Source organism: Choloepus didactylus, chromosome 18, assembly GCF_015220235.1.
Source record: "Choloepus didactylus isolate mChoDid1 chromosome 18, mChoDid1.pri, whole genome shotgun sequence".
NCBI classification, from domain to species: domain Eukaryota; kingdom Metazoa; phylum Chordata; class Mammalia; order Pilosa; family Megalonychidae; genus Choloepus; species Choloepus didactylus.
The window spans coordinates 71,550,823-71,577,526 of NC_051324.1; the positions used below are offsets into that span (position 1 = coordinate 71,550,823).

Consider the following 26,704-nt stretch of genomic DNA (forward strand, 5'->3'; position numbering starts at 1 on the left):
TGCGGGGAACGGGAGGTCCCCTGCCACAGCCACCGTCCCTCTGGCCCTTACCCTGGATCCGAGAGACCCAGCCTGTGTTTCCATCTTGGAAGAGACTCGGTTTGGCCAGGCCTTGGCCCAGAACCAGACCCTGCCCTGGGCAGCGGCCACTCTGCTCCTTCCTGCAGGGCCGCCAGGCCTTTCTTTTGGTCTTGTTCTCCAGCTCCGCTTGGCGTGACATTTGTGTCCAGGTGGTCAGCCCGCCTGGCCCCAGGCCCGAGGAGGAGGTGCCCGCTCAGGTTTCAGGAGCGACTCCTCCCAGCGGCCCCTAACACTGGCCCCTTGTCTGAGGCACAGCTCCCGGTGCCCCGCTCGGACTCCCTGTGGGCCAGGCGAAAGGTTTGCATCTGGGGGTCGGTCGGCTGGGACCTCTTCACGGAGCAGCCGAGGCTGTAGGGACCTGGCAGACAGCAGGGTCGTGGGCCGGGCTGGGCCTGGGAGGAAAAGATGGACTTCTTCAGGAAAGAGGTGGGTGAGGAATTGGTTTTCCAGAAGCAGGGATGGGCGAGTGTGCAGAGATCCGCTTGCCCTCCTTGTTCTCACCGAATTATTTTTCTAGAAAAACCCTGTTGATGGTTTCATCCCCTGATAGTATCAGATGACCCACATGTGGTGTAGACGTGTAGGAAAACAGCAGCAAAGTCTAATGGAGACGAACTCCCGCGTTCCTTCCCTCTGGAGGTGGTAGTTCCCTGTGTGGGTGCCCCGCTGCGCCTGGGTGAGGATGCATGGGCTGAAATTCGGATCTTTATATGCATCTTGTATCCTGCTATTTTTACTTAATGTCAAATTCTGAGCCTTTCTCGTCTTCCAAAACACGATTTTGGTGACTGAGCAGGACTTCATATGGATTTAGCAAAATCTGGGTAAATCCAGACTGTTTCTAGTGTTTGCTGTTTTCATGCTGATGCAAACGTCTTTAGACATAAATCTTTTGGGGCTTCTGATTACTTCCTTGGGATAAATTCCTGGGAGTGGGTCAGAGTGCACGGGCCCTTAAGGCTCTTGGTGGAAGCTGGGGAGGACGCGGGCGGGGAAGGTGTGAGGGCAGCGTAGGGGAGGAGGCGAGCTTTGAGCCTGGACGTGGGGGCAGCTGATTTTTCGGAGCAGGGAGCAGGTGGGTGTCCTTCTTTGGGAAACGGTGTAACAGGTAGGCACCTCCCGACCTCCAGGGACTGACCTCTTGCCCTCCTGGGGCCACCTTGGGGACCCTCCTCACATGCAACCCAGCACTGTGCAATACCCCCTGGTGGGATGCCCAGCGGGGGGTCTCGGGTGTCCTTTGGCTGCATAAACTCTTTGTGGACCAGAAAGGAGGCCACCCAATGTCCCCCCAACCCCCCATCCCTCCTTGGTCCCATGAGAGGCCCCCTTTTCTGCTCCTTCACTCCCCTGGGTGCCCGGGCCTCAGAGCTGATGTGTGACACTTAAGGGTCTCAAGTCTGGAATGACAAGATCACAACCGCTCATCGTGGCTTTGGGGACACACACAGACCCCTGTCGCGCCTCCACCTCTGCAGGGAAGCAAAGATGAGGAACGTGAAAATGCCAACCACCCACCGTGGTGGGTGAGACCGGTTCCGGTGGCGGTGGTGATGGGTGTTTCCAAGTGGGGTTTTCTGTCAGGAAGGGAGGGCTGGCTGGGCCTGTGTCTGGAGGGCATGGGGCACATTTTAGGGTTCTGATGGGGAGGGAGGTGCCCGAGGACATGGTCCTGCCAGCGTTGTGACAAGCCCTGAGCCCTGTCTCCTGATTTTTCCCGGCTCCTGATTTTTCCCGGCTGGGTTCTACTGGAGACAGGCTCCATCAGGGATGGGGGTGGGGCAGCTGCATGCGCGTTGCCCTCTGCACAGCTTGCCTTAAAATGATCTTACTTTGTCACCAACTATTCTGGTGTAAATCTTGAGCAGAGTCACCCCCGCCCCGACTTCTCCCAATCTGGGGTGGTTGTGATTCCAGGAAAAGGAGAAGGGGGTAGAGACAGCGGGGCAGCAGCTCTTTCCCTCCTCTGAGCCCTGGATGTGGAAGTGCTGGAGTTCCTGGGGTGGCGGTGGGGGGACGGTGCCCAGCGGGAAGTGCCGGCATCTCCTGGCCGCAGGGTTTCAGCAGCCAGAGAAGGGCCTTCATTCCCTGCAGCTGCCTCAAAGCACCACAAACTGGGGACTTAAAATAGCAGAAATTTATTTTCACAGTCTGGAGGCTGGAAGCTGAAACCAAGGGGTCTGCAGGCCGTGCTCCCTCCGCAGGCTCTGGGGCAGGCCCCTTCCCGGCCTCCGGCGGCCCAGCCACCCCAGCCATCCCTGCCGTGTGCTCGCATCACCCCCTGCTGCCTCCATCATCTTCACAGCGTCGCCCACCTGACACTGGGTTTGGGGCCCCCTAAGACAGGATCATCTCATCTTGAGATCACTTTCTTCCAAATAAAGTTACTATCAGAGGTTCTGGGGGGTTAGGATGTGGGTGTATTTTTTGGGGGGGGGGTCTTTGTTCATCCTGGCACAGAAGTAGGGGTTCTCCAGCTGAGATGGGGCTAGGCCCCGGGGCCTCCCTGCTCCTGGGGCCCATCCTCTGGGGCCTCCCAGGGCTCCATGCACACAGGTGACACCTGTGGACCTTTGGTTCCCCAGAAGGGGCACCTGAGGCCAGGTGATGGGACGGAGAGCTGGCTTGTGGCATGGCGGAGTGGTGGATGGACGCTCTGCTCTGTCCCCGGGTAACCCATCCCCCCAACCACCCCAAAGCAACCCAACAGCCAGGACCCAGTCAGGCCGGCACGGAGAGGGTGTTGTGTGAACTAAGCAGGGAGGGCAAGAGGGGTGGGCAGGCTTGGGGAGGAGGCGAGCAGGAGCCTGGTTTTGGGGGGACTTGGATTCACAGGGGGAGGGAGAGGGGTGTGCTTGTTTGGGAAGAGGGTATAAGCGGCCGTGGGTGCCTCTTTGCTTGGCTGCCTCCTTCTCAACCTCCCGCCTGCAGCAGGGACACGGTTTCCCTGGGGTGATGCCCCTCCTGCCCCCCGGGGTGGACCCCGTCCCTGTTGGCTGCTCCAGTGGTCTGCGCTGATTGCACGGCACGGACTGAGAACGACGACCGCCTCACCCGCTCACTGCGCACCCACCATCCTGGACGCTGGGTGGACGGGTCAGTGGGATCAGCATCTGCTCTCTCGAGTGAGCTTACAGATGACACAGAGTCAGGGAGCGACACAGAGCAACACAGAGCAGTGAGAGAGAGGGGAGGGGACAGCCAGGGTGAGGGGTGTGAGCGGTGCCGGCCCCCCAAGGCGGAGAGTTCCGGAAGGGGTCCCAGTCCCCTGATCCCAGCCAAGAATAGATATCTGCGCGCTTGAGGGTCTGATTCGAATTTGTCTCCACATCTGGTGGGCTCGACTGAGCTTCAAGGCAGGGAGAGCTTTGCTTTTGTGCAGGGTCTTAAATCATGAGTTGGCAATTGGGGGGGCTCCCCAGGGAGGGGGTTCTCCAGTTCTTGCAGGGGCCACAGGAAGGGGTCACAGCAAACCTGATGTCTTAGTTTCCTGAGGCTGCTGTGACAGAGACCACAAACTGGGGGGCTTTAAACCTCAGACATTTTTTCTCGCAATGCTTCGGAGGTCAGAAGTTCAAAGTCAGGGGGCCGGGGAGGGGCTGGCTCCCTCCGGAACCTGCAGGGGTGGCTGCTGCCCGGCCTCTGCCAGTCGCCGGTGTTTGCCGCCACCCTTGGATCCTGGGCCTGGAGATGCAGCCGCCAGTCCCTGCCTCCTTCATCCTCACGTGGCATTTTCCCTGGCGTCTATGTGTCTGGGTCCGAATTCCCTCTTTGAGGCACGAGTCAGAGTGATCAGGGCTCACTCGAGTCTAGTTTGGCCTCATCTTAACTGATCACATCCTCAGAGATGCTATTTCCCAACAGCATAGGGGATGGGACTTGAACGTGTCTATTTGGGGGGCACAGTTCAACCCAGAACCCCTGGGAAAGACCTAACTGGGCCACCAGGGAATAAAGCCGAGCAGGAAGCCTGGAGGGATCTGAGCTGAGGGTGGGCAGGGCTCCCCCCAGTTGCTCCTGGATGGAGGAGGGGTCCACCACTTAGGGGTGCTCTGGATCTGTGCTCTTGAGGCCAGGGCTGGACAGAGGGCCTCGGGGGGCCCTGGGAGGGAGGCCACAGCTCTCAGCTTTCAACTCGGATGTTCTGGGATGTTTAAGCAGACACATCACTTCTCCTGAGGGCACCCAGACCCCTTTGGAACATGGGCAGTTTGCAGACAGCGTTTTATCTTCATTGCCAGCCCTCCCCCCTCCTCCAGGGCACAGGTTGAGCTGCAGCTCCTGGGGCTGCGTCCTGAACCAGAGGTCCCAGACTTTGGCCTGGCCGAGAGCAGCCTGCAGATGCAATTTTGTTTGCAGGGTGCTTCAAAAAGTTTATCTCACTTTGTGCAATCATGACAAAGCCAGGGGTGAGCGGATAAAAGATCTGGGTTTCCAGGATCTCTTGAGAAACCAGGAGCTCTGGCCTTGGGGGCCCCTGTCCCTGTGAGGCAGGTGGTTCCCTGAGACGGGGTGCAGGCTGTGACCTACGGGGTCCCCAGAACCCACTCTGTCCCATCCCCCTCTGCCCTCCTCTGCAGACACCTGTCGCCGCTGGCTGGCCTCGGGGGCATCGAGCTCTGCCATCCATGACTGTGTCTCCTTCCGGGTCCCCCGAGTCTCACAAAGGGATCCCCCCGGGATGCCATGTCTGGAAAATGGGTAGTTCAGACCGCCAGGTATCGGGGACTCAGGCCTCTTCAGCTCTCCCCTCCCCAGTGCCCCCACCCCAGCCACCGACCGCCCGCTGGTCTTCTACAGGAAGCAGGAGCCCCTGGGGACGAGCGAGAGCTGGGTCTGCCTTTGGAGGAGGGGAGGCTGCAGGGAGGGGCTGCTTCACGCTGGCCTGGGGCTGGGGACCACCGTGTCCCTGTCCCTGTCCCCTCGGGCAGGGGGAGGAGATGGCCGGGTCCCTGAAGCCTGGGCTCTGGGTGGTGAGGGGAAGGGCTGGGGAGGCTCGGGGGCCCAGGCCTGCCCTGCCGTCCCCTTCCTGCCTGGACTCGTGTGTAGCGAGAGCAGCTGGTTCTCGTTTGGATGGGGTTGAGGGGCCTGTGGGAATGGGGCTCCCCACGGCCTCTGGGGAACAGACTGCACGGATGCCGAGCAGAAGCGCTGAGTGCTGTCAGGGTCCCAGGACCCGGGTCCTGAAGCCTCTAACGGGCTGGGGGCTGGTGTGGGGCCGGCCGCTGCGTGCAGACCCCGCGTTGCTCCAGCAGACTGGATGGCCGAGGCGCTGACCTTGGGCTTTGGGATCTGACAGGCTTGCGGCCTGGCTCTGCCCTTGGGCTCTCAGCGCCTTTGGGCAGGTTGCTTATCTCCCGGTGCCTCGGTTTCCCCATCTGTACCGTGGATAATAGTGTTATTTAACTATTACTTTAACGTAATGTCGTTTGTTATGAGGCATAAATGAGATCGTGGTCGGTCGGCGCTCGGCCTGGTGCCCGGCCTGTGGGAAGAGTCCCAGGGTTGGATGTTTGTGTGACAGCGGACGTGAGGATGTGACGTCCTTCCTCCGACTGTGTTCCCCACTGGCTGTGGTTGCTACCAAGGGAGGCACGTCCCCTGCTGCTAGAGCTGGCATTCGCTGGCGCGGTGTCTGCGTGTGAGCTGGGTGGAGCTGAGGATGGGTGAAGGAAAGCCACGGCAAGAAAGCAGCTAAAGGCTTCTGTTGACCCAAAACATCCTTTTTCCTCTGTCTCTTTTTTCCAGTGGCAAATAGTTTTACTAAAAGTTATTTCATTAGCTTTTTTTTTTTTAAACTTTACTATGATAACATATGCACAGCATAGCATTTCCCATTTAACCGCTTTTGAGTGTAACATCCAGTGGTGGTAATTACACTCAGTGCTGTGCCACCGTCACCTCTATCCATTACGAAACTCTCGTATCTCCCCAAACAGAAACTCTGTACCCATTAAGCAAGAACTTCCTTTTTCCCTCTCCCTCTGGCCTCAGTCCCCTGTAACCTACTTCCTGTCTCTGAATTTGCTTAGTCTAGGAATTTCATATAAGTGGAATCATACAAAATCCATCCTTTGTGGCTTGTTTCACTCCACATGATGTCTTCAGGGTTCATCCATGTTGTCGCGTGTGTCAGAACTTCATTCCTTTTCCTGGTGGAATAAGCTTCCGTTGGATGGAGGGACCACGTTTCATTCATCCATTCGTCCGTTGACAGACACTGGGGTTGCGTCCACCCTTTGGCTGTTGTGAATAATGCTGCTGTGAACATCGGTGTGTAGATATTTGAGTCCGTGCTTTCAATTCTTTTAGGTCTATACCTAGAAGGGGGATTGCCCAATCATACGGTAATTCTGTGTTTAACTTCATGAAGAGCTGCCCAGCTGCTTTCCACAGAGGCTACACCATTCTACACTCCCATCAGCAATGCACAAGGGTTCCAATTTCCCTGTGTTCTCGCCAACACTTGTAATGTTCCACTTTTTTAAATGACAGCCATTCTAGCGGGTGTGAGCCGGTGTCTCATGGCTCATGATGTTGAACATTTTTTCTTATGCTTATTGGTCATTTGTGTATCTGCTTTGGAGAAATGTCTATGGAGCCCTTTGTCCATTTTTTAATTGGGTTGTTTGCCTCTTGGTTGTTGGGTTGTAGCAGTTCTTTGTGTATTCTGGATGTTAAGCCCTTACCAGGTATAAGTCTTCCAAGAGCCAGAATGTTCTTAGCGTAGAGGACGTAGCTGCCTCTGGAGGGGGAGCAGCTCACAGGCCCAGGCCGTGGGGATGGCAAAGCGGAACTCAGGGGCGTCTCCACGCTCCACACTCCCCCACTCTCCTATTCAAGGCCCCCGGGAGTGGGGTGGCCTCTTTCTGTTTGGGAGGCCAGGGGTGGAGGAGACCGGGGAGGTGGGCTCGCCGCAGGGTCCCAGCCAGCTGCCGCCCCGCGTTCATCTTCAGCAGGAAGCCCTTTCAGGAGTGTTCCAGGCCCCTCGCTCACCGCGTCCCTCTCTGTCTTTCAGCCTTGAAAAGATCCTTTGAGGTCGAGGAGGTCGAGACGCCCAACTCCACTCCCCCGCGGAGGGTGCAGACTCCCCTGCTCCGAGCCACCGTGGCCAGTTCCTCCCAGAAGTTCCAGGACCTGGGAGCGAAGAATTCGGAGCCGCGGCATGCGGACGCCCTGAGCCAGCGCTCCCCCAAGGCCGCGCTGCGGAGGATCGAGCTCGCGGGGCCCAAGGCGGCCGAGCCCGTGTCGCGGCGCACGGAGCTCTCCATCGACATCTCGTCCAAGCAGGTGGAGGGCGCCGGCACCCCGGGGCCCTCCCGCTTCGGGCTCAAGCGGGCCGAGGCGCTGGGCCACAAGGCGCCGGAGCCCAGCCCTCGCCGGACGGAGATCAGCATCGCCAAGCCCCAGGAGCCTGGGCACCGCAGGATGGAGACCCCCGCCGCCAAGGCCCCCGAGGTGCCCGCCGCCCCCGCCACCGAGGCAGCCCCCAAGAGGGTTGAGATCCAGGTGCCCAAGCCAGCCGAGGCACCCGCCTCCCCCACGCCCACCCAGCCCCCGGAGAATTCAGAGCCCACCCCAGGCTCTCAGCCGCAGAGCAGACTCGAGGCCAAGCCCCAGCCTTCCGCGCCCGAGGTCCTGCTCAGGAGCCAGGAGGGTGAGTGGGGGGCGCCGGGGCCTGCGATGCTGGGGCGAGCGGGATGGAGGGAGGAGGTGGGCGGGAGCCGGCTTTGCCGGGTGTCTTGGAGGAAGAAGCTGGCGGTGTACGTGTGTGCACCGTGTGGGTTGTGGGGGGCAGGGATGCTTCCAGTCCATGGGTACTGGCTGAGACCTGAGAAGACATGAGGCCAAAGGCGCGGGGCGATGACAGGTGGCTCTCTCTGTCCACTGCGATGGGCCAACGTGCAGCATGTGGGACTTCAGTTAGACTGGTGGAAACGCTCTCAGTGCACAGGGCCCCTTTATGGCTCATAATGGGCCATGGTGTAGGACCTTGGCTGCTAGAGCCCAGGACAGGAAGGGTCTGGAAACTGCAGAGAAAAGCTTGGTGGCAGGAACTGGGGCCGACTCCTGGCAGGTGTGCGGGCGGGACGTGCTTGTGATCATGCGTGGACCCTCAAGGGATGGAAGTGGACGTTCTGGGCAGCTGCTGGACCCACAGGCAGTGCAGGTGCGCTGAAGCATCTGGCAGAAGCAGGGTTCTCAGGGGTGTTCGAGGGGCTTCTTGTCCACCCGTGGTACTTTCTGGGGGTTTGGGGTGGGATGGGCATTATTATTCATGTTTTATAGTTAGGGAAACTGAGGCTTAGGGTGGTGGAATAGCTCACGGAGGCTACACAGTGTTCTAGTTATCTCTCACTGCTTGACGAATGTCCCCGAAGCTAAGTGGCTTAGATTGTGCAGGTTGTCTTCATGTCTGCCGTGCATCAGAAATTTGGGAAGGGCTCAGCTGGGTGGTTCTAGCTCGGCATCTGTGATACAGTTGTGGTCAGACAGTGGCTGGAGTCAGAACCGTGCCAAGGCTGTCTCTTTCTCTATGTAGCCTCAAGCCTTCTCTGTGCTGTCCCTCTGCCCTTACTCTACAGACCACAAGGGATAAGAGGAAGATTATGTTGTCATTCTGACCTAGCCTCAGAAGTCACATAGTGTCGCTTCTACTTCTGCCACATTCTTTGGGTTACCAGTAAGTCGCAAGCCCACCTAGATCCAAGGGGAGGGGACATAGACCATACCTCTTGGGTGGGAGGAGTGTCAAGAGCAGAGCATAGAATGACACATGAGATGGCAGGCAGTAGGCAGCCACCTTTGCCTCCTGAGGTTTTCTATGGCAGGATCTTCCATCTGGGCCACCTACTCCCCTTCCTTCGTGTCCTCTTCAGGGAGGCTTTTGGGACTGTTGTGGCCAGAGGCAAGGAGAACATGAGGACCCCCTTAGCCTCTGCATGCTAAGATTCCAGGGGCCACTGGGAAGGGGAACCCCGTGACACTTGCACGCAACTTCATTGAGGGGAGGAAAGTGAGTGATTTGGGCAGTGTCCTCAGAGGCCCCAAACCTGGAACATGCTTGTGTGGAGAACTCACTGGGAAGTTGCTGTGGGGCCCGTCAGGCTGCTTGAGGATGCTGGGGTGGTGGGACACTGTTCTGATACTTCTCACAAGTGCCCCCCTGCCCCTCTCCTCCCCCAGCTTGGATCTTGGTTCCACAGGGCTATGTTGAGTTGCTGGCTGGGTAGGAAGTTCCTTGGAAGCTGGGTCCACACTCCCCCAGTTCCAAGTGCAGGGCTCAGAACTCAGTAGATAATAAATGTTCTCTGGGTTGGCCAAACAGAACATTCTGGGTGCTTGGTTTTCCTTTTTGCTTGAGAATTTTGCAGCAACTGATGGATTTGGGGGCTGGGAGAGGCCTCGTTGTGCGGCAGTGCAGGCTGGCCCAGCACCTCTCGCCTTCTCCTGCATGCGGGGCCCCGGCTTCCTGTACCAGAGCAGGTTTGATCAGCAGCTCTGGGGCGGTGTCTGAGATGCTTTTCTTGCACATGCTGGTCCTCGGACTACGCTTGGAGCATCAGGAGCTGGAGCACATTTTAAGGTCCCTTCCAAACCTGGGCATGTGTGAGTCCACTCTCCCCTCTCTCAACCTGGCCGCTCACGCCTGCCCCACACGCCCCGCGGGTGTTGCATCCCGGCTGGGGGGCCGTTTCCTCCCTCTGGATCTTTATCTGATGAGGCCCTGGTCTGCCCACCCCCCTCATGCCCCAGCTGCCTTGAACAGGATGTGGCTGGGGACCGTCACCTCCAGGTCCCTGGGACGGCTGGCTGTTGGCAATGCAGGAGGTGGGCCTGGCCCTGGCCCGAGGGAGGGCGGCCTCATGCCTGGTTGCAGGTGGGCGGGAGGTGGACGGAAATGGACAGATGGACGGGACGTGGGTGTGAAGGGGATGGAGGTGGGCGGGAGGCTGGGGAGAGAGGCCGCCTTCACCCCGGCTGAGAAGGGGAGAGGAAAGTGCTCCCCCCGAGGCAGCGTCCACTCGTGTCGGGGAGCCCAGGGCTCTGGGCAGGTTTCTCCGTGGGTGAGAAGTCAGTGACCAAGCAGAATTCTGGTCCGAGACCAGGTCCCAGAGGCCCAGCCCGGCCCAGGTGAGGGCTGGGAAGGTGCTGAAGAGAGGAAGGACACAGCGCCAGCCTGGGGGGAGGCCAGGCCCAGGCCACTCGGGGTGCCCCAGCCCTCAGGTCCGGGGGGAAGCAAAGCCCACGGCTGGCAGGAGGGGTGGTTTGACCTTGACCTGCTCGGGCTCTGCAGTCCAGAGGGGAGGCCCTTCCTGCTCCAGCTGATGGTGGAGGGGAGGCCGGGGAGAACAGGGCCTGCCCGACGGAGGGGCTCCCCAGCCCGGCAACAAGTTCAGTTCAGACCCATCACATTCCCAGGGCTCGATGACCACACGTGGCCACGGCAACCAGATCAGGCAGTGGAGCCGCAGGGAGAGAATCCCCTGTGGGTTGTAGGACCCCCCTTTCGGTGACTAAGGCTAGAGATTAGGTCCCCAGACCAGGTCTTAAAATCAGATGATGGACAGATGGATGGGGGGATGGACAGATGGATGGGGGGATGGACAGATGGATGGGGGGATGTGTGTGTGTGTGCGCGCGTGTGCACACAGGCACGTATAAAGAGATGGTGAGAGAGAGAGAAAGGGGGAGAAAGGAGGAAGGGGCCCGGGGAAGGGAGAGGAGGGCAGGGAGAGCTTGTGTCTCGGAAAAGCAGATCCCTGTGCTTAATCCACATACAAATCTGCTCCGCTTATACCCCACTTTTTTCTTTTTATGTTTTTTCTTTTTCTTTGGAGGTAATATAACAACAAAGAAAATTGGGTAATAAATCATCTGCAATTTCACCGACTAATGTAACTATTAGAATTCTTGAGAATTCCTTTCTGGTCTTTTTATGCACATGCTTTTTCTTCAGTTCTTTTTACATATAATTTTACAGCTTTTTCTTAGCTTAACATATGAACGTTATGTAGGTTAGCATATATATTTTCCTCAATTGCAGTGATTACATTTTGATTAATTATGTGCCTCAGCCTTGCTTTCCACCCATCTTTCCTGCTGACTTGGGCTCCCCTCCCCTCCCCTCTCAGAGGACCCTGTGGCCCACCCTGCCACCCCGGTGCAGGCACACTGCCCCTTGGGCCTGGGGTCAGCGAGGAGGGTGCCCTGTGTCCTGTGAGGTGCTCAGCCCTTCTGCATTGGCCCAGGACAGCTGCGCAGCTGCGGATTTTCTCTGCTGTAGGGCTGGGGGCCCAGGACGGGGTCTCCCGGGCCCCAGCCGAGCTGCTCCCAGACTGAGCTCCCTAAAGCACAGCCTGATGAAATCCTTCCCCACCCCTGCGCTTTCGCAGGCTCCCTCACCCGAGGACCCTCCGTGGCGTGGCTCTCCGTGGCCCGGCCCTCCCTCTGCAGTCTGCCCAGCCAGCATCTCCTGCTCTGTCTTTTATGGCCTCCCACAGGCTACCTTTATCACAACACTCTGCCCTGATCGCCTGCCCCTGCCCCTGTTCCTCTTCACATCACTTTGTCGAACTCCTATCCACCCCTCAAAGCCCAGCTCAGATGGCATGCCTTCCATGGAGCTTTCCCATCCCCTCCAACTCCCATGCCTTTCTGCATCTTTCTTGTATGTAAACCTTGTCTTTGGCTTGGAATGTAAATTGTTAGTGTTTGAAGCTACCTTCTGCCAGATGATTTTTTTTTTTTTTTTTTTTTTGGTAGCAGCTTTATTGGGACAGCCTCACAGACCACGTGATTCACCCCGTCACGTGCACAGTTCAGGGGCTTCTCATAGCTCCACAGAGTCTGCTAGACTGGTTTTCAAAGTAAAAATAATTTTTCACATTACAAAAATTGAAACAGTACATTTTTTCAAAAATTCAGAAAACATAGAAATTAGAGACTAAAATTCACCCATGTGCCAGCGAACTCGGCTGTTGACATCTGCTCTATTCTCCAGCATGCCTTTCAGGCCCCCACTAGGTTCTAGGGTGCTCGAGGACAGGACTGTTGTCTTCATTTTTCCCAAAGATTCCACCCGAGTACAGCGACCAGGACACCATGGGTGCTCCTTAAGTGATGTTGACAGAGTGAGGTGGGGACAGCTTTTTTGTGGCCCTTGCAGACAGATGTAGGGACCCCAGGAACCCCCATGGGACTCCCTGGGGATGAACCAGGTCCCTTCCCGGCCCACTACCCAAGGTCACCTAACATTTGGGGCAGGATGGACTGTCACTGCTTGGGGGGTTCACAGGGTGGAACATGCAGAGGTTTATTCAGCAACGGGTGGGGTGGGGGTCGGGGGGTCAGTGTTTCAGAAAGGAGAGTGGTCACCACATGGTGAAGAGGAAGAAGAGGGAGCGGCTGCAGAGGGCTGCCCCTGTTGGCCCCGATGGCCATCTGTGCCTGGAGAGATCTGGCCGCCGCAGGCCGGTGTGTGGGTTCTTGGTCCCTGAGGCTGCTGGCCCTCTCCCTGGACTTGCCACCCTCCCGTCCTCCTTCAGGGTCATCCCTGTGTCCCTCTGAACTCTGAAGTGGGCGCAGCCTTGCCTGGCCTCCCAGGGCCCTATCCCCCTCCCGCCCCACTGCTTCCCTGCATGGGTGACTCTGGGTGGGGCTGGATGGTGGGTCCCAGAGCCCTGTCTGCTGGGGGCGGCCGCTGGCTCTGGCTCCCTGCAGCCCCCCCCCCGCCTTGGGTCTGGGGCCCCCAGCCAAGTTTCCCTGAGGTTGCCTTATAAGGTGGTGCCGCTCGCCCCATAGCGGGGCTGGTGCTTTGCCATCTCTGGGCGTGCATCGGAGGCCGCAGGGAGCCCCAGCCCTGACCACCCCAGCGGTGATGGGGGAGCCCCAGACGGGCCTTGCCGAGTTCTTGGGGGACCTGGGGGTGCACGGGTTCTGAGTTGTCACCCCCTCCCAGGCGCAGCTTCTTGCTCTGTCGGCCAAGGCGAGTCTCCGCTGCGATGCCGTGGGCTCCCGTGTCCGGGGCGGTGGTCCGAGCTCTCCTGGTGGAGCTGCCCAGGTGCCCCGGCCCGTGCCAGGTCCATGGTGGGCTGAGGGCACACAGTGACTGAGGGTGTGAGATGGGGCAGGAGCAGATGTTAAAGCGCATAGAAATGTTTCTGTATTTCTCTGACTGAAAACATCAAGTACGTTCTTGGCCATGGGGCGGGGGCCTCTCGTGGGGAGGTGGGGGTGGGTTTCTTTGGAGTCTGAGGCCTGGCCCACCCGCCTCCCACCAGGCCCCTAGGGGCCGGGGCGCCGTGGGGGAGAAGGTCAGCCCCGTGGGGCACAGCAGAGGCCAGGGGTCCTGACAGCACAGGGTCCTGGGACCCCTGAAAAGGGACATGAGGGGGGCAGCAGAGAAGCTTCTGGGGAAAATGAAGTGACTAGGTGTCTGCCAGCAGGTGCAGGGGGTATGAGCCAGGCCCAAGGTGGGGGACCCGCTGTGCTCCAGAAGTTCCAGAGTGTGTGCGAGTGTGGGTGATGCTGTGTGGTTAGGAAGGAAGGGCCGCAGAGTCCCCCCCGCCTAGCATTTACGGGGCACCCCAGGGCCATGAACCCCGAGGATAGGTCCGGGCCTGCAGGTGGCTGGTTTTGGGGGATGGTTTGTGGCCTTACCTGGGAGACGCCTCTGCTCCCAGGGCCTCCTGCTCCCCTGGGGCATCCAGGTAGCCCTCTCACCTGGGGGTGCTGGTCGCTTCGTGTCAGAGCTGCCCATCCATGCAGGATGTTCCCCCTCTCTGACGCCCCACCCCTGAGTTCTTGGGGGACCCGGGGGTGCACAGGTTCTGAGCTGTCACCCCCCTCCCTGTGGGACAGGAGAGCGGCCAGGCCAGGTGGGTCCCCGTCAGGGTGGGGGACGGGGGCCCGGGATGGAGGACGTGCCGTGCCTGCCCAGCCGTGTGCAGTGATGAGTGAGAACCGGGGAGGGAGCACCCGGGGCTGGAGCCCCCCTGCCAGCAGCTGCGGAATGCCTTAAATAGAGGGCGCAGCTGTGGGGAGAGGGTGGCCGCCTCCGCTCACACCCCCACCTGCAGCTTTGTGGGCTACCCAGGCCCCCCATCCCACTCTGGACAGCCTGAGGCCCTAGACACATGGCACTGGGTGCGGCTCCCCCGAGGCTTGTCCCAGGAAGCCGGAGCGGCTGTCTGAGGGGAGCTGGGCCGGCACAAATGGCACAGCTGGTGGGGGGCACGCCCGGGCCAGCAGCCTCGCCCTGGGCCATGTGGACAGAGGGCTGGACAGAGGGCGGGCTCGGCTCCAGAGCCCCTCAGCACTCCGCCCACGGCCTGCGGTGTGGGCAGCCCCGAGAGTCCCTGGCTGGCGGGGGCGGGAGGATGCCACATGTCACGCGCCGGCCAATGTGTCAGACGTGTCTGAATGTCCAAGGGCTGGGGGGGAGGCACTTCCCAGGGGCTCCTGGGGCTGCAGGAGGGAGACGACCAACCAGTAAGGGCAGCTCATGCCCAGGACTGTGCTTCTGGTTCTTTCCAAACACCAAATGTAGGAAGGGGGAAAAGTGCAGATGCTTTGATTAAGGAGAGCGGGGCATGGAGCCCCACCCCTGACCTCCCCTCCCCTGTCCCACTGCTGCCACTGAGCACCTCTGTGGCACCTCCAAGGACCCTGTGGGGAAGTTGTCAGAGAGGGGAAGCAACTTGTCCAAGGTCACACAGCGTCTTAGACCGCACCTGTCGTCTTTGGTGGGAAGCTCTCCCCCGCTCCCAGCCAGTCCCAGCCCAGAATGCTGGCACTGGACATGGCCCTGGAGATCACGTCTCCTTCTCCCTCCTGCAGTGGCCCAGAGAGGTTACGGCGCAGAAGCGTGGACTGTTGGACCCGGGGGCCACCTCCGGGGCCTTGTCTGCTGTATGCAGGGAAATGACTCAGGAGTGTGGGGTTCAGACTCCCGTTTCCATGGGGCTCCCCTTTCCGCCCTGATGCAAGCCACCTTCCTGACCCCCTGTGTCCATTTGCTCACCGTCACAGCTGCACGGGGTGTTAGAATTAAAAGCGATAATGTATAAAGACTTAGGGCGTAGCTCCAGCGCCTGATGGGTTTTTGTTAATCAAGCGCATGAACCCAAACCCAACACGACCCCTTCTTGAATGAGAGGCTGCGGTCCAGAGTTACGGAGAAGCACCTGCTGTCTGGGCTCTTGCTGTCGCACCGTGGCTTTCCCTCGCGCAAGCTTTGATTGAGACGCTCTGCCGTATATACCCGACTCCCAATTTCCCTGTTACTGTTTGCTTTTTTTAATTAGAAAAAGCAATGCGTGGTCATTGTTGGATAATAAATGAATCACATGGGATCTGAAAGAGAAGTCTGTCTCCTATTCCCCCCCTTTGCCGGAGAGCAGCCCGTCATCAGCTGGCTGCGTGCTCTTCTGGATATTTCATGTGCACACACAGCTGTTGAGGGAATGTGCAAGAAGGCTGTGTGGCGGTTTCACAGGGACCTTTTTGGGGACACAAGTGAAATCAGACTTCTGCAGCTAGCTTTTTATTTTTCCACTTAACACAGTGGGTGTCTCCTCTGTAGATTTAGCACATTTCTCTTTTAACAGCTGCATGATTCTCCCTTATTTGGTTGTGCCAGTGACGTCCAGCGTTTCACTGCTGTAGACGAGGCCGCGATGACCATCTTCACACTTAGACGTACGCACATGTGACTGTGAGACAGACTCTTGGAATGGAATTCCTGCGTTGGAGGATTTCTGCATTTTAAATTTTCCTCCGTGTTGCCAAATTGCCATGTAAAGAGCTGTAGCCCCAGCTGCAGGGAGGAGGTCCGTGCCCCTCCCTCCCGGCCCTGGCTGCTGGGGGCGGGATGCTATCTGGTTGGTGTTTTATTTTGTTTGTCTTTAATTGAGTGAGGGGTTTATCTTTTCAGATTAAGTTCTGTGAACTCCTTTTTCTTCCTGTCCGGTGCATTTTTTTCAGTTGGGTTGTTCATCCTTTCCTTGTTGAATTTCCTCCTTTTTTTTAAAGAGTTCTTTGTACATTGAGGATGTGGTTCGTTGTCCTGTCTGGTGCAAGGGCCTTTTCCCAGTTGTTGACTTTCATTTTTATTTATGATGTGTTCTTCCAAACAGAAAGTCTTAAAACTTCTGCCATCAAGATTATTCTTTTTTCTTTTAACTTTTGGAATTTGAGTTCTGCTTAGCAGCCTTCTGCATTCCCGAAATTATGAAAAAGAATTTCATCTGTGTTTTCTTCTAGTACTTTTTTGGGTTCATTTTTCTGCACTGAAATCATGAATGCACTGGAATGTATCTCGATTTAAGCAGTGACGTCTGGATATAAAGTTTTTGCACTGATGTACACAAGTGAGCTTGGTCTGTAGCATGTGGGGGGTGTGTGTGCGTGCTATTTTTATCAAATTTTGGTATCAGTTTATGCTGGCTTAGCAAAAATAATTTGGATGCGTTTCTTTTTTTTTCTTCTCTGTTCTGAAACGTTTTTAAACAGCAAAACAGTCTTCTCTTTGTTAAAACTTTTAGAGAATTCACTGGTGAAACCATGTGAGCCTATTACTTTTGTGGAAGTCTCTTCCTTTAAAAACTTAAAAAAAAACTTTGTTTCCAGGGGTCTGTTGAGTTTTGTTTTTTTAATCCTTAGATTTTATATTTTCCTGGAAAATCATACCTTACCCTATTTAAAACCCCTTGGATGATTCAGAGGTAGTTGCTGAGGCTGCCCAAGGAGGACTGTGTGTCAGGGGATGGCCCGAGGCCCTGGCCTGGGAGGATTTGAACCATCTGGCTGATAAATACACGTTCAGCTGCTTCCCCATGCCTGTCCGCCCTCAAGGGAACGTCGAAAGATGAGCTGGAGGTGGCCGGTGTCCCAGGGCTTCTCCGATGGGGGCGCACGCACGTAGGGCCACGGCACAAGTGTCTGGAGAGAGACGCGTCCCCCGGGCACAGAGCAACATCCCCCCACAGGCGGCCCCTGGCTGGGACGGTGACACAGGAAACCCGTCCTGAAGCGGCGCAGGGTGCCCCAGGCGGGCGGTGGGCCGGTAGTTTTCAGGAATCCTGGGAAGAGCAGATCTCAAGCCTTTCTTGGGCTGCAGCCCCATAAAAAATTCACTTTACACCACAACCCGGGACTTCTCACCAGGTGATGGACATTTGGGTAGTTTCCACCGTTTGACCATTATGAATAGATCCTTTTTAGATTTTTTAAAATGCTGGTCCCCACCCTCCAAGTTGTTTTCTGGCCTGCTAATGGGTCAGGCCCATGTTTGGTGCCGCTGGCCTAGCTGGCAGGAGGGAGGGCTGGGCAGGGGTGGCTGGAGCCAGAGCATCAGGGCTGGGCTGCTGGGCGCGGACGGAGCTGGTGGCCATGAGGGGTGCTGCAGCGAGACCCCATCAATCGTTTGGAAGGATTTTGCCAGGAATTCCGCAATGACCGTATACGAAGCAGACACAGAGCTGTGTCCTCCAGGAACGTACATGCTGATGACCAAAGCAAATAGGCGAAACCGCAGCCTGTTACGATGGTGGTGAGAGTTAAAGAGAAAAATAAAGCAGGAAAAGTGGTTGGGGGACACTGGTGGCTGCTGGGGGGGGTTGGGGTCAGGGAAGGTCCCTGGGGAGGTTGGGGGGGTGGGACCAGGGCGCCACCAGGCAAAATGCTCAGTAATCGAGATAGAATATGTTTCGCTGTGGTATTTAGAAAAATCAGTTACGCCAAAAAAAAAAAAAATACTACTACTAATAATAATAAAATAAAATAAAAAATCCATGTTTGAGCAAATAGCAGATTTTTAAATAATGACCAGACAGGCTGTGAGCCTGCATGTCCTCCACGCTGGCTGAATGATCCTCCGTTGCGTGGCTAGACGACGTTGTTTTCCTCTTCATCCGTTGGTGGCTGGGTTGCTTCCACCTTTTGGCTTTTGGGAGTAAGGCTGCGATGAAGGTTGGTGTGCAAGTGTCGGTTTCAGCCCCGATTTTCAGTTCTTCTGGGTATAAACCGAGGAGTGGACTTTCTGGGTTAGGAAGTCATTGTTTTTATTTGTAGATGTTTGTTATTTCATGTGAGGGCTTTGAGATTCACCCCCAGGCTTTGTTTCCTACCCAAGATATATTAAAGCTCCTCAACCACAAATCCTCCACTTCAGGGGGTCCCAGGAACCCGGCCTTCCTGGGATGGGTTGGGGGGGACCCTTAGGCACACCTGCCGCCCAGGTGCTAATGTGCTGCTGTGGGGGCGGGTGGCAGAGCCCAGCCCTGTGTTCAGCCAGGTGTGAGGTGTGAGGCAGGTGGGGGCTGGGGCTGGGGGCACCTGCCTGGTGGACCCCGTGAGTGGGACGGCTGTGGGGGCACAGCTGCTGCTCGCTCCTTGCTCCTGTTCCCTGGTGGCAGAGGGGGCGTCCCAGGGTCACCCCCCAGGCAGAGCCCTGACCCCTGGAGACCCTGGAGACTGGCTGATAGAGCTCCCAGGCAGCCCGGCCTGCTGGGGTGTGGACAGTGGGGTCCTGCTGCTACTGGACATCTTGGGGGGCCGGAGCCCAGGCTCCTCTCCCGGAAGGCCCAGGAGGAGCCCTGCCGGCCCTGACCCCCGACCCGCTTTCCTTTACCCTTTGTGTCCTCAGAGCCCCTGGCTGTCCACCCTGCTTTGATGTTTCCTCTCAGGCCCTGGAGGACGTAGGAGGACGGAGTGGGCCCCTCCTGTCCTCGCCGGCTGCGCTGAAGTCTCCGGATGCCCTGCCCAGAGTTACCTTCCCCCACTCACAGGGTGGGCACAGTGGCATGCGAGGGGCTCGCCGGTGCTTCCAGGCTGCAGTGGCTCGGCTGGGCCCGGGCAGTGGGCAAGACCCACCAGGCGGTCATTTGAGACCGTGGACCCCGCTTCCCGGGCTGCAAGGGGGGGTCTGAGTCTTAGAGGAGGCCCTGGGTGATGTGGGTGGGGGGCAGCAGCAGAGCCAGCAAGCCAAGTGGAGGCCACAGCCGAGGGGCCGGGGGGCCGTGCCCTCTCCCAGCGTCCCCAGGCAGATGCCTCCTTCCTGCCGCTGGGCCTCCAAGGCGCCTCTTCTCGGGGTTTCGTGCCCTCTGCCTGCCTCCCTGTGCCCCAACCCAGGGCCAGCCTCCCCCACCCCGCCCCACCAAGTAGCACCATCTCCAGGCCACATCCTCTTGTCCATCTTGTCCTGTTTCTGCTGACGGCACCGACTCCCACCACCCCACAGACACGGGAAGCCCGTTTGGGTTCCCTGGGGAAGAGGCGGCTGCTCTTGGGCTCCCTCTGCCCCTCCCCAGGGTGTGTCACCCGGCTCTGAGAGCATCCGTCCTGCCTCTCCTGGCTCGCGGTGGCTGCGGCGACCCTTGTCTTCCCTGTTCTCAGCCCGTGGCTCCAGAACTTTCCTTCTGAGAGGGCTCAGGATTGGGCGGCTTTCTGTGATCCTGGCCGCACTAGAATCCTCCTCTGGGGCGGTGGAGAAGGTGGTAGCTGAAAATGGGGACCAGCGCATCTAACCCCCGCCCGCACAGCCCTCCCCACCTCTTCCCACGCTCCACACTGGGAAATCGGGGCTCCCAGGGCTCCAGCCACCTGCCCAAGGCCCCTCAGCAGTGAAGCGTCTGAGGTTGGAACCCGGGGGAGCCCGGCTGCAGCTGCTCTGAGACCAGGCGGCTCGTGGTGGGACTGAGCTCTCCCACTGTTGCCAGCTACCCAGAGCTGGGGACCTGGCCCCAGAGTGACCTCAGCCACTGCATGAAGCGGAGGCCTCCCTGGCTCTGAAGCTTTTGGCAAGGGTGCAAGGGGAGCCCAGGTCTTTCCTTTGCAAGGCACCAGCAGATGATGAGATGAAAGGCAATCCCAGCCAGACCTCCTGCTCCAGCCCCTCTGGCTGCCAGCTTGTCAGTGGGGTGAGCGGAACGGATCGGAAGTCTCCGTTCTCGCCCCCAATCCCTGGAGCTGCCCCATCACCCCTCGCCCCCAGCCCTTGCCCCTCACCCTGCCCCTTCGTTCGCTTTTCTTCCTCCTTCCCCTCCCGACTCTCCCCACAAGACTCCTCCTGGAAGAACAAACAGGAAACGGCTGGGCTGGGCTGGGCTGGGGGCTGCTCCCCTGGTCTGGACCGGGCTGGGGGAGCCAGGACTGGGGGGGAGGGAGAATTCAGAGCGTCCGGCCCTAGCGGGGGTCCCTGAGCTGTCAGCTGGCATCTTCCGTGCTCCTTAGCCTTCCTGTCCCGGCAGAGGTTTCCGCAGCTGCTGGACCGTGCTCCTCCTGTGTCCCTGGTGGTTTCTGGCAGGCCCCCAGGGTTCTTTGCTTTCTCTTTGGAGCTCGGGGCAGGGGGGGGTTCCTGCCCCGCCTGAGTGGGAAGGGACAGGGGAGTTCAGCTGGCCTGGCCAGGGCGCTGGACCGGGAAGGAAGGGACTCTGCCTGGGCCCGGTGCTTTCCTTGGCACATCCTCTCGTCGTGCCAGGGTGGTGGGGCAAGGGGTGCCCCCCTGCAGGGCCAGCCGATGACCGCTTACTTCACACCCAGGACCCTCTGGGCACAGCTCCCGTGGAGCCGTGTGGCTTTTCTTTCAATCTTTCTTGAGCATTTTTGGGAGCCGGGCATGGGCCCGCTCGGCACGCGCAATGCCTCATCCTGGGATTCCAGGTCCCCCACGTCATTGGGCGACCCATCGGGTGGAGGGAAGCAGGCAGCTGGGTCGCATCCCCCCTTTTGTCCACACCCTCCTCGGGGCCGGGGCCGTGGCGGTGGGTGAGTGTGTGGCTGGGAGCAGAGCCCAGGGCAGGGCTTAGGGGCTGAGGTGGGGGGAGCTGGGACAAGAGAGCGGGAGCCAGGAGAGGATGGGGTGAGCTGGAAAACCATCGGCCCTCACCTCCCAGGCTCCCTCCTTCCCCAGGGGTTGGACGATGCGGAAGCAGACACCTGTGACGTGAGCCCACGCAGGGCAAGACCTGCTGTATTTTCCCCCCCGGCCCTGCGGGGATTCCGGCCCCCCTAGCTCTCTGGTCCTACCTCTGCCCTCTCGGCTCGAGTTCCAAAGCCCAGCTCAGGGTGGGTCAGAACCACCTGCTGGAATGCAGCTTGCCGGGCCCTCTCCTGCCCCTGGGACTCGGGGTCTCCGGGGTGGGCCTCCAGCTCTGCGTTTTCAGCACCCCCGACAGGAGGCCTCTAAAAAGAAAGTTTGGTGCACGCAGCTCTTGTGCCCTCCACCCCTGAGCTTGCGGCTCCTTCCTCTTTCCTTCCTGGGGTCTCGATCGGGGCTAAACAACAGCACCCAGGGACGGGGGAGAGACCGTGAGCTCTCAGGTGACAGCTGCTCCCTGACCGGGCTGCTGGAGACAACAGGGGCGCTAGGCCCCGGGATTGCTTCATCTGCACATCGCCCGGGGGCCCCCAGCTGATTCATCCCCCCCCACCCCCATCCAAACGGTGGACATGAGCCAGGCTTTTTGCCCTCACTATGGGGGTCCCCTCAGAGTGGGAGGCCAGGTCCTAATAGGGCATTGCCCGGTGGCCCAGGACCAGCCCCCTCCTCAGCCAGATCACGTGGGGTGGCAGCGAGTGACCCCTGCCCCTGCCCTGCGGGGAAGCCGCTCGCTCGTCCTGTCCCAGGAGCCAGCTGACACATTTGGCCTCCATTATTTGTTTTTGAACAGGAATGAAAGGAGAGAGTGAGTAACAAGGGAGATGGGGGCGGAGCAGGGAAAGGTCAGGGAAAGGGGAGGAAAGATCTAGAAAGTCCAAGCACGTGCCAGCTATGAGATCATCCGGAGGGTGGCGGCCTGCCCTGGGCAAGGCCTGAGCGGAGGTCCGCTAAGGGTGGGGGGACGGTCCACCGGGGGGTTGTCCGAGGCACCGGAAACCAGACCTGGGAGCCTGCCCCTGGCTCGCTCCGTGCTGCTCTCAGAGCTGAGCCGGTTTGTTTCCATGTCAGGGACAGCATGGGGAGGCTGTCACTCCCCGGTAGCCTCATTAATGATAAATGACCACTCACTGTGCACTTACATGCTGTCCACGCCGGGCTAAAAGTGTCACATGCTTCCCCAGATGTATCTGCATGGCAGCCCTGGAAACCAGTTATTAGCACTGTTAGAAAGAAGGCTCTGAGGCACAGAGAGGTTGAGTGACCGGCCCCAGGCCACACAGCTGGATGCGGCTAAGCCTGGCTTTGAACGCCGGGCTGTGGGACTCAACTCCCAGCTGTTACGTCACCGGGTCACAGTTTCTGTGCCATGGTGACAGCCTGTGGTCCCAGGCCTCGTCCCAGCTGGAGGTCTGGCTCCTCCTACCCCTGGGTACCAGCCCGGCCTGGGTAGAAGGGGAGGGGCCTTGGGAAGGTGGAGGGGACCCAGGGACAGCCCAGCCTGCTTGCACCCACCTTCAAGATGCCTCCCAAGGCCTGGGCTTGGTTACCCTGTGCGTGTCTGCCCCTCTGAGCATCCCTGGGCTTTGCTCCGCAACCCCATCCATGGTCTCTGACCTGTTGGCAGGTGAGCCGTGGCCCCAGCAGGCCGACTTGGGGCCCCTGGAGTCCTGTGGGCTGGGATCGCAGTGAAGCTCTTCCTTCTCTGTCAAGGTCCTGGGCTGGCCGGTTTGTTGATGACTTTGTGATGTCAGTGAAAGGAAGCCTGATCTCTCTCTGCCTCTGTAGCAAGTCACTTTGTGACTCAGTTTCTTTGACTGTAAAATGGGTTTAATAGCATCATCCTACCTTCAAGGGTTTGGGGGAGGATCAAAGGAGAGACAAAGGCACTTTGTAGGGCCAGTGGTTTGCGGAGTCAGCACTCAAAAGGAGGGGCTTGGGGGGGAACCTCGAGTTCCCACGGGACCCCATCCTGCTCCACCGCCGGCCAGCTTGGAGTCACCATCTTTAAAGGGGGCTTCTAATGCAAAGCCAGGAAATCCAGCACAGTTCCTCGTACAATGTGGACACGTGGCCAAAGCAAGGGCTTGCCCCCATCCCCAGGCAGGGTTTAGCCCCTGGCAGGCTGCCCACCCCCTGCACAGCGCCCGGGACCTGGCAGGGGGAGAGGGCCCAGCTGTGGGAGGCTGTGCCGCCTGGGGGCTGAGTGGGCAGGGAGAGGGGCCTCCTGGGAAACCCAGCCGCACACGAAGCTGGGCCAGCTGCCTTCCGGAAGCCTCTGTGCTTCCCAGGCTGTGGCTCCCAAGACCTGCTGCTGCAGTGCCCTCTCCTGCCTCGGCCTGCAAGGCCTTGACCTGCGCCCGCGCTCTCCAGCCGTCCCGTACGGCAGATGTGACCGCATCCTGAGTGTGGCTGCTCACCCAGAGGGTGGCTCTGGCTGCGGCCACCACCTTGCCCTGCCTTGCCCGCACCGCGCCCCCAACTCGCCGCCACCTCACCCCCTGCTTGCCTCCACCTTGCCCCCAACTTGTCCCCCACCTCACTTCCTGCCTCACCTCCACCTTGTCTCCTAGTTGCTATTGTGAACAGAATTTTTTTTGTTTTGCCTCTTCAGTTAGGTTATTACTAGTGTATAGGAACATAACTGGTTTATGTGCATTAGTCTTATAGCCCACCACTCTGCTGTATTTGTTTATTAGCTCAAATAGCTTTGTTATCTATTTCTCAGGATTTTCCTAATATAAGATCCTATTATCTGCAAATAATGACAGTTTTGTTTCTTACTTTCCAGTTTGCCTGGGCCCTGCCTCACCCCTGACCCCTCTTCAGCCCTGGGGTCCACCCTGGGGCTGCCCACATACGGAAGGAGCCTCAGTGGAGTTGGCCCACCCTGCTCACCCCCAAGGCCCACCTGACCTCCATCCCCCAGTGGGGCTGTGCCTGCCACTCAGGGACTAGAGCCTCGGCTGCCTCTTGGTCTGTCTCTGGGGAGGGCAGAGGCCTTGTGCCCCCTCCCCAGGGGCCCGGCCAGGTCTGTGTTTGGGTGGCTGAAAAGGGGGACATCTCCCCTCCTGCCCTCCCTCCACCCGCCCACCCAACAGGTATTTACCTTTGTGCCCAGGGGCCCTGTGGGAGCAAGGCCATCTGTATACCTTGGAGACAGGAGATGCAGGGCTGGCCTGGCGCTGCCCGTCCCTGGCCGTGGGGCCGGGGCAGCTGCGGGCCTCCCTGAGCTGCGCGTCCGCATCTGTGGGATGAGGATGGGCTGATGCGGGGCTGCCTGGGGCTCAGGGAGAAGGTAAGACCCTGTCTTGAGGCAGCAGATGAGCACAGGCCCAGAACCAGCCAGGACGAGGAGAGGGTTTGGCCCAGGAGTGTCCTGTCCCCGGGCACCTTGGAGGCCGCGTCGCGGGCCCGAGCCCCTCCACCTACCCACCTACCCGTGCGCGGCCAGAGCCGAGCCAGCCCTCCCCCTGAGTCGTTTGGGTCTAACAAGTTTAGGAACCGTCCTCCCACAAGGCCCCGTCAGCAGCTACCTCCCTCACAGCCTGAGTGCTCGTTCCAGCCCCCTGCCCTGGCCCCATGGGCGTGAGGGCGCCCCCTGGGGGTGTGCTGGGGGACACAGTGGACCTGGCAGCCCGAGTGGTTTTCTGCACTGGGGGTCAGCTCGGGTCCCTCCTGGCTGAGACCTTCCCGGGCCCTGTCCAAGACCTCACTGTGCTGTGGCCGGCGAGGGCTACTGTCACCTGCTGCTCCGGCCCCGGCCTCACCTCCTGCCACCCCCTTGCTCACTGGAGTCCCACCGCTGGCCTGGCCGCTGCTCCTGGAACACAAACACACCCTCCCCACCCCCACCACTGGCCCCCCAGGGCCTTGGCACTGGCTGCTCCTTCCTGGCAGCTCTTCCCAGATCTCTTTGCTGCTCTTTTGGGTCCCTGCTTGAATGCCACCACCTTGAAGAGGCCTCCCCTGGGACCCCAGCTCCAGCAGCCCTCCGACCCCTTGGGTCATTTTCTGGAAGGTGTGGATGCACACCTGGCCAAGTCTTATTCTTTATTTGTTCAAATGGAGTGCAAGCTCCGTCCATCCACCTTCTGTGTCCCCCGTGCCTGAAACAGTGCCTGGCATGTAATTGGTGCTCAGTTCGTGCCTGCGGGCTGGCCGTCTGACCGAGCACTAATGGAGCACAGAGGAGGGGGCTCCACCCAGCTACAGCAGTCAGGGAAGACTTCCTGGAGGAGGTGGTGTCTGGTGGGCCTTAGAAGCAGGGATCAGGATAGAAGGTGAAGAAGCATTCCCATGACTTAGCAGACAGTCACCAGCAACTGAGAGCTTGCTATTAAATGAATTGTTCATGTTCAGAGAGAGAAACCTCTGGGCCCTGGAGCCCCCAGCAGAAGCCTTGCTCCTGGCGTGGGGTGCAGTCTGCACAAAGAACCAGGAAGGGATGATGCTCGCCGCTGGAGCGGGATTAGCTGACGGGCAACCCTAAACCCAGCGACCTGCTACGGTGGCCTAGGCATGGTGGGTGACGGTTTCTAGGGGACTCAATGGCACAAGGGGCATGGAGGGGAGGGGGCAGGAGCGAGCCTGGCACTCTGCACAGCCCCAGGCTCCAGGAGGCTGAGTCGGGGTAGAGCCCCAGGGTGGGGCGGAGAGGGCAGGAGGAGGTGGGCACTCAGCGGAAGGAGTGGCCGGGGCTGGTCTCCTGTTGATCTGGGCCAAGCTTGGTGAATGCATCTCACCTGCAGAGCTAATCTGGTCACAGCTGCGTGCAGCCCTGTGTTAAGTAGGATTCTGAGGCCAGAAGGACTGAGTTTTGCTATAGATCTGCAGCGTCTGCCTTGGGTGAGGAGAAATGGTGGAACACTGGAGCTGCCTCCTTGTCTGCCATCCCCACTCTGCATCTGCCTGTGAGGCCAGGGGCTCTGCCCACCCATGTTCTGCTGGTCCTGCGGGGAACCCCGTCCCACCCCAGGGGCGGTCAGCCTGGGCTGGGGACAGGAGGATGCCAGGCCCATGGAGGCCTGTCGTCCCAGGCCCTGCAAGCTTGCTCTTTGGAGCTCGTCCTGCACGCTCACCACGTCAGACCGCCCTGATCAGCCCATTTTGTTTAACTGGTGCCCCCTCACCAGGCCGCATCGGCTTTTTTTTTAGCTTGATCTATCATCATTGCTGTCCTCCTTACTGCTCAATGGCCATGGAGCAAGGCTTTTCCATCTTGTCAGCCCCTGAGCTCTGGGATCTCGCTCTGTCCCTTGGAGGCACAGAGAGGTCGAGCCACTGGCCCACAGTCATACAGCAGGTTTTAGGGGAGCACCAGGATTCATGCCTGACCTCTGACCCCAGAGCTGGCATCCTCAGCCAGGCCTTGAGGACACAGGAAAGAAGGCAAAGGACGAGCATGGGGAGGGTTCCGGCAGGCCGGATGCCAGGGAGACCTGGCTGCAGGCCGGACCTCCGACGGTGCCAGAGATGGCACAGCGATCCAGGGCGTGGCCCCTGAGCTGTGTGCCGGAGCTGAGACCTGGCGGCACCACCTGCAGCTTGGGCGACCTTTTGGTTTCCTTATCTAGGGAAAGAACGAATGGCCCCACCTGCCCAGGTGGGAGGGAGCAGCACCTGTGCCACTCAGGGAAGGCTGGCTGGAGTCACGTGCCAGCTGCTGCTCGGTGACCACATGAAATAGGCTGGGGCTTTTATGTCTTTGTCTTGGAGATGAGGCCCAGAGAGGGTAGGGAA

At 59.1% G+C, this 26,704-nt stretch overlaps 1 protein-coding gene across 5 annotated transcripts in view; it reads left to right on the plus strand.

Annotated features, from left to right (window-relative positions):
* The window catches only part of SEPTIN9 (septin 9), a 161,921-nt gene that overhangs the window by 79,350 nt on the left and 55,867 nt on the right, over nt 1-26,704 (plus strand). For all 5 annotated transcript variants that reach the window (XM_037809982.1, XM_037809981.1, XM_037809985.1 and 2 more), the window contains one exon: nt 7,100-7,738. In XM_037809982.1, coding sequence (XP_037665910.1) covers nt 7,100-7,738 — 639 coding nt within the window. The remainder of the gene's footprint in view (nt 1-7,099; nt 7,739-26,704) is intronic.